The sequence below is a fragment of the Lissotriton vulgaris genome, chromosome 1_1 (genome assembly GCF_964263255.1).
Source record: "Lissotriton vulgaris chromosome 1_1, aLisVul1.2, whole genome shotgun sequence".
NCBI classification, from domain to species: domain Eukaryota; kingdom Metazoa; phylum Chordata; class Amphibia; order Caudata; family Salamandridae; genus Lissotriton; species Lissotriton vulgaris.
This window is the reverse complement of record NC_141685.1, coordinates 457158136-457174156: the sequence shown is the minus strand read 5'-3', so window position 1 is coordinate 457174156 and position 16021 is coordinate 457158136. Positions and strand designations below refer to the sequence as shown.

General features: G+C 45.5%; 1 protein-coding gene across 2 annotated transcripts in view; it reads right to left on the bottom strand.

Annotated features, from left to right (window-relative positions):
* AK4 (adenylate kinase 4) overlaps positions 1-10656 on the bottom strand; it is a 276327-nt gene extending 265671 nt beyond the window's left edge. The window contains exons 1-2 of one of the 2 annotated variants that reach the window (XM_086953660.1): positions 10369-10656; positions 9665-9867 (exon numbers count right to left, since the gene is read on the bottom strand). In XM_086953660.1, the coding sequence (XP_086809786.1) occupies positions 9665-9809 (145 nt within the window). In that variant the 5' untranslated portion in view covers positions 9810-9867; positions 10369-10656. Of the gene's footprint in view, positions 1-9664; positions 9868-10091; positions 10229-10368 lie in introns of those variants that run through there. The other variant, XM_086953668.1, reaches the window with a different exon arrangement.
* Positions 10657-16021: the final 5365 nt, after the last annotated feature.

Here is a 16021-nt window from a genome sequence, read left to right as displayed (position 1 = left end):
CAAGATTTCAACTCAGCAACAGGTCTGTGGGTGTCTTCAGCCAAACAATGCTGCGTGTGTGCCTTTCAGTCAGGTGTTTTTGTTGTACACACACTTCTCTCGCTGGCAGATTGGCACCACTGCTGTGAAACGTCCTCTTCTTCACTTCAGGGTCACCCGTGAACGCTGAAAGATTCTATAAATAAAATGGCTCCGGCGAAGGCATCGCTGCGCAGCTGCCACGGTGGTGATGCATTTACGTCACCAAAATCGAAAATATTTCCATTTAAATTGGCATGCTCAACTGAAAGGGCATTCGGGGTAAACTAGAAGCGCGGGAGACTTTCCTTGGCAACGACCAGTCAAATAAAAGGCAGCAAGGCACAGACTGCAGGTAAGGAGGAGGCGCACTGATTTAAACGCTCACTGCTGACATCTTTGACGATTTGTGTGCTATGGGCTTGAATCCGAGCAATGACAACTGCAATCCTTTAGAAGTACTTATCCGAAATCCCATCACATTCAGTAATAGTAACACTCCGTTTAAGTACTTAGCAACAGAAGTGCAGCATGAAGCTCTACATGAAGACAAGCCACTGGTATCAATAGGCCAATTGCAGTTAGTTCTCTCATAATCCTGTTTTGTTAGAGCTGCCTGCAAAAATTAAATTCAGTGAAATATATGTCTTTAATGCTAAAAGATTTAAATAATAATTTTTTTTGCGGGTGTGAATTTTATAGAGTCTAATTCAGTAAGGTAAATTCTGTGAAGATTCTTCATAAAATCTTTATCGGTATGTAACAAGAACCATTATGTCTATGTCTATATAAGTGATTTAAAAAGTGCAACTGTTACTCCGAGGAGTGTCCTGGCGCTGTAGCATCAGGACCGTCACCAGGCAGAGAAAAGAAGAAGAGGTACTAGGTGCAGGAAAAGAGCCTAGTCTTACGTTTTTTTCCGGAACACAGCTGTTTCCTTGATGCACCTGAGAGTCAGGGGCAACTTGTTCCAGAGAGAGGTGACCAGGAAAAAGAAAGATCCGCCCCCTGTCCTCATCTTTATAATCCGAGGATCTGTGGCTAGATAAAGATTTTCAGAGCGGAGGTTTCAACGGGGAGTATAGAGCTTGATTTTGTCTTGAAAATAACCTGGGCCAGTGATGTTATGTTATATGCACTTATACCGTGCACAGATACTCCGAGAAGTGTCACAGCGCAAGCCTGAAAAGAGTCAGAATAAGAGTGAGAGGGTAGAGCTAAAACAGAAGAGTTTTCAGCTTTTTCTTAAAAATCAAAGGGTCTTTAACGCCCCGCAAGGCCAGTGGCAGAGCATTCCATGCCTGCGCAGCCAACCGGGCAAAATAGCTCCCTCCAAGCCTTTGGCGATTAAATTGAGGGATCTGTGCCAAAAGTTGGGAGGAAGAACACAGATGTCTCGCCGGAGTATAGAAAGCAAACCTCTTCTGCCAATAAACGGGACCCAGACCATGGAGGGCTTTGTGAGCAATGGATAACATTTTGAATTTTATCCGAGCCTCCGCCAGGAGCCAATGCAGAGATCGGAGAGGAGAACGCACACTACACCTGCTGGAAAGGCCCAGCAGGAGTCGGGCGGCCGAATTTTGAATCACCTGCAATTTATTCAAAAGGTAACCCGGAATGCCAGCATACAATGCATTAGCATAATCGAGGTGAGAAAGAATTAAAGCACGAACAACAGTTTACTTAGCAGAATTAGGCAAAAGAGGAAGAAACTTCCTCAGAGAATTCAGGATGCCTAAACAGGTGCCAGCCAACTTCTTAACCTGCAATGAGAAGTTCAGGTTCTCATTAAACCAAACCTAGAGATTCTTAAGAGAATCCCCCTTAAAACTAGGAAGGGGGAACCAGGGGGCCATAGCTTCTCACTGAAGTCCGCGGTGAATGTGCCATGCAAAAGGATCTCTGATTTCTCCTTATTGCACTTTAGCTGTGCCTGAGCGAGCCAGTGAAAGACCGAGGATAGGCAGTGTTGGGAGGGGAGAACTGCATCCTCGTCTCGTCCCCAAGAGAACAGCAGTTGGGTGTCATCGGCGTCGGCCATCACCTTAGCCCCTAATGCTTCCACCAGATACACCAGCGGGGTGTAAAGTGATGTAAGTGCTTTTTGGGTCAGGGGCAATATTTTTAAAGTAATCTTCTCTCTGGCCGGAAACCAGTGTAGGCTGTGAAGGAGCCAGAGACGTGGGAGTAGCATGGGAGCCCAAAGATGGTGCTTGCTGCTGCATTCTGAACTAACTGCATCCTGTCTGTCAGATACTTGGGCATCCCCGCATACAGGCCATTTCTAAAATCCAGCCGTGAGATTATCAAGGCTTGCATCACCTGTTGTCTAGCCTGAACGAAAGGGGGATAGAATCATTTCATAAATACACGAAGGAGGTTAAAACCAGTACCCATCACAGAGTTGCTTTGGGAGCGAAATGACAGTTGCTCATTAATCCCTTCACTGCGGCGGCTATTCCGCCGCAGTGCTAAGGGGGAGGGCGGGCCGCACGGCGCTCCCATGCTGGTGACGGAACCGCTCCGTCACCACCCGCGGTTGCGCTGTGCTCATGACGGAGCGGTTCCGTCAGGGCCCCGCCCGCTCAATAGAACACTCAGCGCAGGCGCGCCGAGCGGGCCGTGATGGAACCGCTCCGTCATCAGCACAGCGCGACCGATGATGGAGTGGTTACGTCACCAGCAGGGGAGAGGTTAAAGAACAAAATAACCCAGCAAAAGCTACAGTGCAGATATAAAACACATGCGTAACATTTAAATAAAGAAAATTAAGTTAACAAATATCAATAAGACCAGATTTTTTTTAAACTCATGTTAGCAGCAATGAAACTCATTTGGCCTAGAATGGCATAGATCTCAATGTGGCAGCATATAGTACATGGTCATTAGGGAGCAAATACAAATGCACAAGAGCAGGACTTACTTGGATAAAATTCAAGGTGTTTAGAAGAGAAATAATAAACTGTCTTCTTGGCAAACTAAAATATTTGCAAAACATAAAATGTAAAGTGTCGTGTGAGGACCTTTGTCGCAACCGCAGAGCAATATGGAGCAAGGTTGAGTCCACCCACTCGGTGACGCCAAGAGACAAGTCTGACCCTCGTATTATGTACTTGAGCAAGGTACGGCTCCATGTCATGTAAAGCCCAGTACTGTTTTCAAGAGCTTATGTCCCCTCGCCTGTTCTCTGTTCAACGATACGCGCTCAAAAAACGGAGCCTTCTCCCTTTTTAGTTCTAAAGGCACCAATGAATGGGGATCCAGAAATATGTAAGCCTGCCCTAAGGTGGCAAAAGCTGTCTTTACAAGGCAATCCAAGGTACATTAGGCGTGTGGTCAAGAGACAAACAGTCCAAAAGAACCTGTCTGTTCTACTTACGACTCTCCTTGGTCCAGACCTTTATCTGACTGAAAGGCCTGAGGGAGACAATGTCCGCTACATACCTGATTCCAAGCTCTGCATGGATAGAGAAGGCTGGGGTGCTGTGAGGAATCTGCATCAACCGTCTTAAAAATTGGTTTTCGGCTGTCTGTATTTTGGCAATCTTAGCAGACCCCCTGAACTCACTGCCATGCAGGATCTGCAACACACATTTGGCCTGACAGATTCTGAGTAGAATACAGGGAGACCAAGAGCCCAACCTATGTGGAAAGCTGGACATTGCTCCTGTAGACCTGACAAGCCCACCCTGTTTCAATGGATCAAGGGCTTCCATTTTTTGTTTACATCAAATAACACCCCTAAACAAGGAAAGGCTGGGAATTTTGCGAGGATGTGGTTGGCTACCTTGAATGTCTTGGAATTAGTGGTCTATGGGCCAACTACCATGATATATAAAGGTTTACTGCCAGATCCAAACTTGCCATAAAAGCAACAAATGTATCTGATAGCAGCTGGAGCCCAATGGCCGTTCATGCCATGAGGACCGCGTCGGCAGCATATAAAAATACCAGAAGTGGTCCCATACCCACCCTCAAATAATCTGCCTGGACAGAGAAGAATGCTTGCTCGGGACCATTGATGTAAAAAGGTGACGGATGCCCCTTGCTTGTAGGAAAGGGCAGAGAACAGTCATTTCCTTGGGAAAACAGCACTAATGTTGAGTTACCCGAGTGCAGATCAGATAAAAGGGCCACTATGTTCGGGTCCACATCGATCCCCCGAAGCAAACCCCATAGCTTTACGCGGTTGACTATCAAAAGTGGACGTAAAGTCCAGAAATGCCAAAATGAAGGGATTCAGACCAGGTCACAGTGTACTTAGAAGCAGCGGCTGGCAAGAAGTCCGAGTGGGGGCTGGCAAATGTGTGATAGCACTCAATTTGCATGCATGCACGCACCTAAGTGTAATTAAAAAGAAACAACCACTCAGCGCCTTGAAACCCTAACGGGTGAGTAGTTTGTGCTTTACAAAAAACCTGACTGATTGATTTGCCTTGCTTGCTGCAAAGCGTCCAACATCCTCCTGACTCCGTCCGTGCACTGCTCTGTCTCTAGTAAATACCCCTAACCAATCCTGAGACATTTCTCACCAGCATGAAAGCAGCGCCAGGATTGGAGGGAGGAGCTTCTCTCTGCACTACAGGGGTCACTGTAGGCTTGCACTTCCTTAACCCTGCTGTCTTAAGATAGCTAAGTTAGAGAAGTTTTAAATGTGCATGTCTGACTGACCGTCGCAAGACAGTCGGCCAAAAATACATACGCACTTTAAACTGAAGTGCACAGCTCACTGCTGCCACTCAGCAGCAGGGGCCCCACCCAGTCCTGACACACTGTTCAGAATGGGTGGATGAAAAATCAAATGACAAATTATTTTTATTACCATTTTATTATTCACCTCTGGGGCTTTCCTGCGGGGCATTTCGAGCAGTATACGACGCTTCTCCACTTTCACGGAGGAGCCGCCCCTGGCACTTATTGATTATTAAAAATAAATTCAGCCATTGGTCAGAAGTCGACCTACCTAGTCGAAAACCATATTGAGCCTCTGAGAAGAGATCGTTAGTGTCAGCCCACGCCATGAACCTGTTCAAAGTTACCCTCCCAAAGACCTTAACTACAGCATCAGTCAGGGAGACGGGCCGGTAGACTGGCACGATCACCGCGGTGGATCTGGAAAGATCTGCTGTGTTAAGAACCACGGTCATAACTGGGCTATGGGCTTGAATCCGAGCAATGACAGCTGTCATCCTTAGAAGTACATAAACCGAAATCCCAGTGTATTAAGTAATAGTAGCACGTTATTTAAGTACTTAACAACAGAAGTGCAGAATTGAGCTCTACGTAAAAAAACAAGCCATTGGTATCAATAGGCAAAGTGCAGTTAGTTCTCTCCAGTCCCTATATTGTTAGAGCTGCCTGTATGCATGCCTTTAATGCTACCAAATTTAAATAATAATGTAGGTGTCAATTTTATAGAGTCTAATTCAGTAAGGTAAATTCAGGGAAGATTAGTTGTAAGTTACAAAGCGGGTGGAAAGGTAGTGTTTGACAGGAAACAATTAACTGTTCTTGGTCACCTTCACCTCAAAGTGGGGGTCACACAAAACTTGGCAGGCGCTTTTGGCTAAAGACCATTTAAAGATTTGTAGGTGACAAGAAAGAGCAAAATGTACCAGCACAAAATGCACTTCATGCCTCAAGGCCTTCGAATAAAGAACTGAAAGTGCAAACTGCTAGAGAAGATTGTGCTAGTCAGGTGTACTCTGCTGCAACAATATCTCACATGCAGACACAAATCCTGTTGCCAGCAACTGTATGAGTAACTGACCTCCAATCTAGTGTGAAGGGGACAGCATACTTGAGGCCAACCCTCCTGATTCCATCTGGCGCCCCAATAAGAGGAGGCAGCCAAAGATGAACAGGGCATACACTCCTGACCATTACAGACAAATGTGTACACAGTTACTGTGTCCGAGATGGTTTCCATCGGGCATGGGCTTAGCAATTCAGTCTCCAAAAAAGTACATTATTAGCCAGTTTGAATAAAACTGAGTTAAGCGGTGAATGATGCTCTTCCCATGGAGTCTCCCTGCACTCTACCCAACACAACGAAAGTCCTTAATGGCCTGGGGTGGCCCCAAAGCATATACTGTGCCGGGCAACCATGACCAGCTCTGTATGTGCATGCACCTCCCCTTGTGCCGCTGCAGGCAGTAGCAGCATGGCTTCATGGTGGCTTGGGGCGTTTCTCTAATCTCGTCAATGGTTAAAAACCAGGCAGAAAATGATTGCACGTTCATACAGTCATCTTTCACTTGCAAGATAGTCTCACGAACCGCCTGAGGCCAATATTCAACTATTAGAAGTGGAGCATTGGAGGTTCCCATTAGTGATTGTTTAAAGTCGTGCCTGTGCAGGATTTCATGATGGAAACCAAAGAAAGCGCTGCTGAAGTATTTCTGGCTTCTCTGTGTGGAGGACTGATGCTTCACCACTCACAAGTTTGAGTTTTCCATATAAGTGAAGTTTAGGGTGCAGGCCTTTTATACACACATATAAACACCTGAAATATGTCCTACCCACATATTTATTGCCATGGCATAATTCTACGGCGCTTCATGCCATGTCCAGCTGGGTGGATACTTGTACTGAAAGTAAGATACAGCTCTTGCAAAACAACATTCACAATGATCTATATATGTAAACAAACCTATGGGTAGAATGTTTTCTCAACCAACCATTCAGATACTTTAAACGTTCAAAATGACCAGAACCTTAATAGGAGTAGCGGATCTAATATATTTGGAATAAAAGGGGCAGTCTTCCTTTAACAGCGTCCCATCGGGTGCAATCAGCTTGCCACCAGGGTCCAAAACAGAAAGTAACTGGTGTAATTAGGAGCAAATCGGCTACTAGTTAGCAATGGACATAAAGATAACCAATACTAGGACATGTGATCTAGTTACAAACATGCAGACTTTGTGACCCGGGGGACCGGGGTTGGTTTACCACCCTGCCACTGGACTGAACATATTTGGGTTCTGGCCAATACTATATAACTCTCGGGCCGACCTTTAAACCAAACATCAGCCATAGATAAAATGCTCAAACCAGCCCCCCAACACAGGAGGCGATGGCTGGACAGCGACCACAGGAGCAAAGTTGGGTTAAAACAGCCCATCTTGTTCCAAAGGCAGGCCCTCCAGGGAAATGTCAAAATGGCAGGAGGACCACTGAGGCCCTGGTAAATACCAGTACATCCGTACACCGCGGGCTGTGGATTATCAGCTTTTAATTTTGCTAGCGTTCCAGGAATCTTCTGAATGACAAATACATTTCCAGAGATGCACACCCAGCTGCACATAGAATTTAAAAACAACGCTAAAAAGGGATTTGATGCCTTAAAGACCAAGTGACCTTGATTGACTATTGGAAATGAAAATAAAAGATTTTAGTCTAATCTGTTTACAAATGGATTTTCTTCCCTCCTCCCCCCAATTCAGTACCGCTTCTGTAGCTGCTGCTTGCTTAATCTCGCATGAGCCACTTGCAGGATTTTTGCAGGATTGTGCCGGCATGAATGGTAAATCCATCACTTCCATTTGTCTCTGTGCCCACTCGAGAGCTGCAATGCAGTTAAAATGACAAATCCTGTCCAAAGACACTGCTTTCAATGTTTTCACATACTTATTGCTCAGACAGATTAACTTTAAAGGGATAGGCCTCCTCCTTGGATTGATAGTATCAAGAAGGAGGGTTAACCCAATTAAGTCACCGGGACCTCGGTAATACAGCATTAAGAAGAAAGGGGTCCCAGTTTACGGAGGGGTGCGTGTGATCACAACCAATTAATTAAATAAATCAAATGAACAAAAATGCGTCTATAATGTTTTATTCACATTATAGGAAAAAACAACAAAATATTACGGTTGTATTAGTGCCCCTGGGGGTAAGGAGGACGTGAAGTCGTGAGGGTGGTGTAGGTAGGGGATAGTGACAATAAAAACACGTATATATCAGACGTTAGCACAAATTCAATGAAAGATATATAACAAAACGGTCACAGTTCAAACCAGTAGTTCATAGTACACATGCCCCATTGTCCATAATTTACAGGAATATTGGGTAAGGAGAGGCTGTGTCATAAACCGGGGAGTGTGTCGACGTTTCGACCCCAAGTAAGGCAGGAATCAATGAAGTCCTTGCATGAGGGTCTTCATCAGGACGAAGGAAGGGTGGTGGGGCTAACAACCTGAATAAATCAGTGCTTCTTGGTCAATGGTCAGGATGGGTCCGATGAAAAGCATTCAATCTTATTAGATTAAATCCGGTATCCCGATATGATAGGGGAGATGGATCCGGACACTGGGCATAGGAGGCCACTCTACGTATCGAATAGCGTAGAGAATTTCAGAGTGTCCCCGTTTCAATGGATTACGTCCGCATTAATCAGGAGTCGTAACCGATGGAAGATTTATCCAGCGTCTTAGCGGGAGCCTCGAGGTGAATTATAGACGCATTTTTGTTCATTTGATTTATTTAATTAATTGGTTGTGATCACACGCACCCCTCCGTAAACTGGGACCCCTTTCTTCTTAATCCTCCTTGGATTGAAGCAATGCTGAAGAATTCCCATGGAAGATGGAAAAATATTTGAAAAAATCATAACTAATCGATTTTTAAGGAAGTTTGATCACTAAAGAAAAGGGCAAAATGTCCCTTCCATGAACCAATCACCCCACTCACAGGACTTTGTTCAGTCCCCACAACTTCTTTCTTGGAGAGGAACAGACCTTCAAAAGTTCCCCAATGAACACTATTGCCACCTGTTTTAAGTTGTAAGGAAAACAAGTATGTACAACCCTTCTTTGCTTCACCCTCCTCCACAATATACGTCCAAAATCATTTTGTGTATTTTTAGATTGAGGGGTGCACTGTCACTTGCTGATAAATAGTGCTGTAAACCGACCGTATACTCTACCACTCTAAAACACAACTCCAAATAAAACAAATTGTCTTTCCAGCTCCTTCTGCTTCAAAACGTCACTCGCGCGCGTGTTTCAATCAACTTTGTATTCTTAAATTGAGGTTCTGCCAAAATTCGATTGTAGTAAAAAATAAATAAAGTAGTAGTGAACCTACAAGATAGCCATCCAGTCCACTGCATTTTAATAGAAAGTTCAAGTTAAACAAAGGCATATATGACTCGTTAAAACATAAAGACCAGTATTACAGGTGACTAACTACAAGTTTCATCCTGGCAGACCACTTAGTACCCCTCCTAGAGCCCTACTGCTGAGTACTTCCGCACTCACAGTAACTCTCCCTAACGGGAGAGGGTGGCTATATGGACCCCACTCTTCTGGGCGTCCCCATTCGGTGCAAGGCATATACATGAATCTACTACAAGACATATGGGAAACTCAGGGCCCTTCGCCATATTCAGCACCCACAATTTTCCGTTCCGCTCCTGGCAGGCTGGGCAGGGGCGTAACACATGACGGCCCGGGGCCGGCGCCCCATTCAGGCCAAGGTCAATGGGTATCTGTTTGATATGGGATACTGCGGGGCTTAGGGGTCCCGTGTTACATTCTCGGGGGGACTAGAGGGCATAGTTGTGCGTTACACCCCCGAGGCTAGGGGAGGGGTGCGGTTACGAGGGCAGACACACACACGTGCCCGCATAGGCAGCGGCGCTCACCTGTTTTGGCTTTGATGTTCTTCCGCAGGAAGTCGCCGCTGGAGATGTGCTTGAGGCCAAAGTTGTTGGCGATCCTCTGGCAGACCGTGCCCTTGCCGGAGCCCGGGGGACCCAGGACGACGGCACGCAGGAGCTTGGAAGCCATCGAGCAGGAGAAGGCACGCGCAGCGGGTAACTTCAGCCGGAGCTCACGCACACAGCGCCTGCAGGGCAATAAACACAGCGCCCCATCAGAGGAGCTTTCTGGCCAGCCTCGCCCCGCACCCAAGAACAGAGAACATGTGCTCCGTTTACTCGAGAGAAATGTGCAGACCAAAGGCGCCCTTGGCGGACGGACAGCCGAGCCGCTGTCAAGGGACACCGAGAAGCGCAGGATTCAAAAGTTCAATTCAGAGAAGAAGGAAAAAGCAGAATTAAATACACGCACACGCTGTATCAAGCTGACGAGGGCAGGAGGGAGGGACACACAGCGCTACTTCAGTGTTGGTTCCAGCTCAGCCAAACTGGGTCAAACATGAGCTCTTAAAACCTTTCCACTTATGCCGCTGTGACGCGGTGTGTTCCTCATCTCCTGCGCGCAATTCACAGCCTTGCCTGCATCTCGCTTGCACACTGCACACGCGTGTACCGCCTACACTGTACGCGAGGTGCTGCACAGTATACAGTGTTGCAACGGTATACAGACTTGGAGGGAGTCAACTCACCGCCTCTTTCTTGATCTTGCAAACTGTCTGCAATATGGCGTTTAAAATGCTGAAATGTTCCAGTGCATGACACTGAGCTAGCTCCTAGCCGCCGCCCAACTCTGCCAGGAGCCTGCTCGCCGCTGGCACCCTGCTCTGTCTCTCTCTCCAAACGAGGAGCGCCCAGGGCTTGGACCTATGTGAGGCGGTGTTCAACGGCAGCTCCTTCCCACATGTAACAGCCGAGAATGCTATGTGCTCTCCTCACAGAGAAAGTATTCACCGCCCATGGCACGCGGAGCTGCCTGGGACTTGTAGTCGGTTCCCAGCACAGTGCCCTGCAATCCTGAGGCCCCGCTGCCCTCGTGAACTACAAGTTCCAGGCCTGACCCTCAGCATTTTGCGGTCTCCGTGCCCTGGATGCCTTGAAGGCAGGACATTTATACATTTCTACTGGCTGTCAAAACCTAACAAAAAGAGCGAAATCTTAAAATAGGTCGATGGCTATCTGCTGAAACCTCAAGTGACGTTCCTTAGTGCAATTTTACACCACAGCACGGCTGTGTTTCAAATCTCTGTGCTATTTGGAGAAGTTTTTTTTTATCGCATTTTAGCACAGTAAGTTGTTCAACTACTTCTTGTATTCATTCTTTGTGAATGGACTAGTCAACAAGAAAGTTACATAACCGAAGTTATGAAAGGCTACGTTTAACAACGCCTGAAGCCAATGAACACAGGTTTTAAACCCCGCAAAGCTACATTGACTATTAAACCCTCATTTCAAGGATCTGCGTTTGGATGGATGCCCTGGCACAGAAAGATAATAACACTGTAATTACTCGGCAGTGGAGGATCAAATTATGCAGCAGAGTTGCTAAGCTATGTGGCAATGAAAGGCAAATTGTGTGTATGAATGAAAGCTTTCTTGTGTGATCAATTCAAGTTCAAAGTTCAAAAGACCTTTATTTGAATTTCATAAAATTCATAAAAGTACCGCAGTTAAAAATAACAATTTATTTACATTATACATTATTACAAAGATTTCATAATTAAAATGTCATAATTAAAATGTAATACAGTTCAACTATATTGAGGCTAATTTCAAGAATTTTCCATCATTTTGCGCACTCGTGTTATCAGTCTCAGAAAAGTGCTTGTGCGGAAAATTAGTTCATCAGAACTAAGGGAAACCAACATTCTATAAGACTCATTGAGTGAAAGTGGTCTAAATTTCTTAAAAAAAGGGGTTAAAAACCATTTGATATATCTAAGATAAAATTTACAAAAGAATAGGAAGTGCAAATCATCCTGTGAGCTAACACCATCGCATGGGCAAGGGTTATAGTCAATGCTGTCGGTAGCCCAATGGGAAAGAAAACAGAAATTTCACTGAACCCGCTCTTAAACGGAACAAAAGTGATCTCTCCCAGCTAGTCATGGGTAGGGAGAGGTAGGGCGGGAGTGGTTGTCTACACAATTCATTTCCCAAGTATTTTGCGACAGTTGATTTCGATGATTCTTTTCCCATCCGTTCAAAATTATAAAGTGCATACAGTGCATTTTTAACCTCAGCATTATCCTTAGGTTCGATCCTAGTAGGGTCTGAGAATAGATTGCCTCTGTCCACGGCGCTCAGTGTTTTAAAAACTCCTCAGAGCCATGGAATCGCCATACCATGATCACAGTTTAAACAGTCTTTTATAATATTTTGTGTGAGGGTAGCAGCGTTGTTCCTCCAAACTCTAATCCAGAAAAGTGCTGGTCTGGCTCTAATAAAGTCGCTTACATATGGAAGATTTAATTCATTATGGCAAATGTAATCAGAGGATGAGATTGGAGCGCCCAATATTTTCCTACAAAAACGGCTTTCTTCCCGCTAAATGCATGGGCTACTTCCCAACCCCCAGACCTCGGCTCCATATGAGGCAACAGGTAAGCACTGTAGTCTAAAAAAATTTTAAATAGCTTTAGTGGCACCTATTTTCTTCGGGCGGGACAGGCTCAAAATAGAATTGGTGGCTTTCGAGAACTTGCTCATGGCGTGGGCCAAGTGCCCACTCCACGAGCCGTTCGCAGCAAAAAACAATCCTAAATAAGGAAATGTGGGAACAGATTCGAGTATATCTGTGCCTATCTGTATGGTATTGAGCTTCCTTTTCCCGGGGCCACATGACATAATGAAAGATTTTTTAAAATTTACCCGCAGATCTAATCCCTCCATAAAGTGAACAAAACTATGAACAAGTAAGCGAAGGGCATTTGGTGTGCGGGCCATAAGCACCGCGCCATCTGCGTATAAAAGCACTGGTAAAGGTTTCCCTAGGATTATCGGGACATCACTAGTGACTTTTTTCAGACTACTGGATAGACCATTAATGTAAATAATAAACAGCAGGGGTGCTAAAACGCACCCCGTCTCACCCCCCTGCCTATATCAATAGCTCCAGAAACTTCACCGCCCATCCCAATTCTGACCCGTGCTTTCAGATCAGTGTGGAGATAGGCCAGGAACCCGACAAGGGCATCGTCTAACCCGTTGTTTAGTAAGATTGTCCAGAGTTTGGATCTATTCACTAGATCAAAAGCGGATTAAAGATCCATAAAAGCAAGGTAGGTGGGAGACGATCGAGCAATACTATACTTATCGATTATCAATTTAAGATTCAAGCATTGCTCCACTGTTCCCACCCCACTCCAGAATCCCATCTGGCACGGGTCCAGTAAGTCTGTGTCTTCAGTCCATTCAATGACTCTATTATAAATTACTCGTCCCAAAATTTTTAGGGTGTTGTCCAGAAGGGAAATCGGGCGGTAGTTAACTGGTTCCGACCTGTCTCCCTTTTTCAAGATTGGGACGATAATGCTAGTTGCCCGAGTAACGGGCATAGCCGCTGTAGGTAAGCTGTTGAAGACATTAAGAAGAATTGGTGCCCATAAGTCCGAATTATACTTAATAATGTCAATGGGCAGGCCATCAGGACCAGGCGCCTTGTTTCCAAGGCTCTCTTTTATAGCTATTTCTACTTTGCGGCCTTCAATCTGTAGGCCGCGCAATTGTCCTGGGGTTGGAGTCAACAGCTCCTCAGGCGGTGCTGCATAGATTTTTGAGAAATGGGTCTCCCATACACTGCTGGTTATGTTGCAGCTAATTGGAGTAAGCTTCTTACCCATTTCCCTTGTTTTCTCGACTGCAGACCAAAAAGGTCCGCTGCCCCCCAGATTTGCGCTGGTCACCAGCGATTCCCACTGTTCAGAAAGTAGTGTAACCTTTCTTTCTGCTATTTTAGTTTTATACTGTTTCCTGGCTATCTGGACGGTCATTTTGCACCTAGGTTTAGTATTAAGTGCCCTTCTTAGTTCGTTATTTGCTAATGAGCAGGCTGAGTCAAACCACCTTGGTTCTTTGCCTTCCTTAGGTAGCGGGACTGACAAAAGAGTTTTTATAGTTGAACACAGTTTTTCAATTTCTGCAATTATCCTATGTTGATTGCCGTTTGTGGATGAGCAAGACTTAATCAGATGCGGGTGTATAGTTTGAACACTATCCAAAATTGCCCTGCTATTAACCCCCCTCCATTTTAATCGCAGTCCGTCAGTCGAGGGTGTGATATCCCTTGCACCGTTTAGATTTGTGTAAACCGGACTGGGTGCAAGATTCAAGATTACTATGAGTGGGTTATGGTCACTAAATTATGTCACCATCACTGTAGACTTTACTATACAATCTATTAGATGAGGCGACATAAAAATGTAGTCAATAGTAGAACTGCTGTCCCTACTGGTGAACTTGGGGGCATGGGGGACACTAGGACTATGACCTGTTCCCATAGCGTCGCCAAGGACAAATTCAATTAGTATATTAGCTAATTCGGTACCCCTTCATTCCGCTTGGTCTAGATAAGTCCTATCCTCAATCCCATGATTCTGTGTTAACTTTGCATTAACATCGCCCCCAATTAAAATCCCTGACTCTACATCAGTTAATGGGCTGAATTCCAGGTTATGTAGAGCCTTTGACAATGCCTGAAAATTCTTTTTCGGCACACAATAAAAATCATTATTATAAAAGTTAATTAAATAAATCCTGGTCTTGACTTTAACTTATATTCAAGAATTTGAATATTCGGATTCCCACTGGACAAATCTCTGATTGAGCAACCAGACAAAATCTTCATCCCAATGAACAGACCGCACACTGCTCGGCCAAAACTAGGTTTAGGTGATGTTATGCTAAAACAGTGGTAACCCTCTATGTGCAAATTCCCAACAGCCCATGTTTCCTGAAACATAACAATGTCTATGCCATCAATTATCTTAGCCCATAAGGGGTTTGAGAGCCTAGATTCCAGCCCCGCCACATTCCAGCTGAGACTTGATAACCCGCAATTACTACGATGTCTAGTGGGCTTGCTCCCAGCACTCCTTGCTGTGTCCTCGGTGGTGTTGGCAGCTACTTGGGGGCCGCTATTGGCATACATATCATCAGCTGGTCTATTCTGGTTTGTTCTTTCTTCAGCTAATGGTGAATATCCCTTATTTTCATTACTTGCTTCTGGTGTTGCTATCAACCATTTTATCCAGTCAGTCCTGCTCATCTAGATTGGAAAAATATTCAAACCGATTATGAGTTGGAATGTTAAATAGTGGCCTGACTTCATTCTACTGCATATATTGATTTGGAGTGAATGCTGAATATGACCTTTCCCTATGGTCATAGTGGGACATTGTTTGGAATTGGGGATAGTGCAGTGGGTGTGCTGGCATTGGGGCCTGATGACGCCAGGCGGGGCCATTCAGGTAATTAAAATCTTGGTTCTGGGAAAAAAGTGGAGACTTGATCCTAGCACCAAAATTTAGATCCTGGTGTGATGCGGCGAAATTGTTCGCCATATTTGGCTTAGGGGATATCAAATGTCTATAAAAATAGCCCAGTGGAAGGAGGGTGGTGTTAAATTCCCATGGTGAGGGTGATGGAGCACTAGCCAATGTTTTTTCTGCCCATTGGGGGTTCTTAAAATCTATTGTTATACAGTCCCCCTCAAACTTTTTTCTCAGTGGGCCTATCCAGCCCACTCTCTGGGTATGAATAATCTCCCTTGCCCCTCCCATAGGGAAATTGCAATTTGCAATTAACCAATGTAAAGTTTTGTTTTTGAGGTATATAGGGTTTTCTTCTTGATCCTTCCTAAGTTTAGAAACATTAACTAGGACCAACACGTACACCCCACATTCAGGCGGCAGGTTAATACGTGGTGGAATCTGCCTCATATTAGTAGTCGTGTTTTGGGCGGGCTGGACCGTAGGAACAATTTTCGCAGGCAGCCGCGTAGCTAGGGGGGAGGGTGGGGTGGGGGGGGGGCGGTCCGCCCCAGGCGGCACGATGTTGTGGGCGGCGGCGGCCGCGCTGCACTAGCCCATTGCTGCGGCCTTTATAATTTATTTGGGGACACTCACTGACCCTACTGTCAGTCAGTGTACCCAAATAAAATATAAAGGCCGCAGCAACAGATCAGTGCAGCGCGGCCGCCCGCCCGCCCGTTTGAAGTGCAAGCGCTGCGCTGCGCAGCAGCACCACCACACGTCACATTGACACGCATGCCTACCATCATGATCTGAAGCATTGCCCTGACAGGCTGTGGCTTTCATTATTGTCTTCCAGGAAACAGAGGGGGTG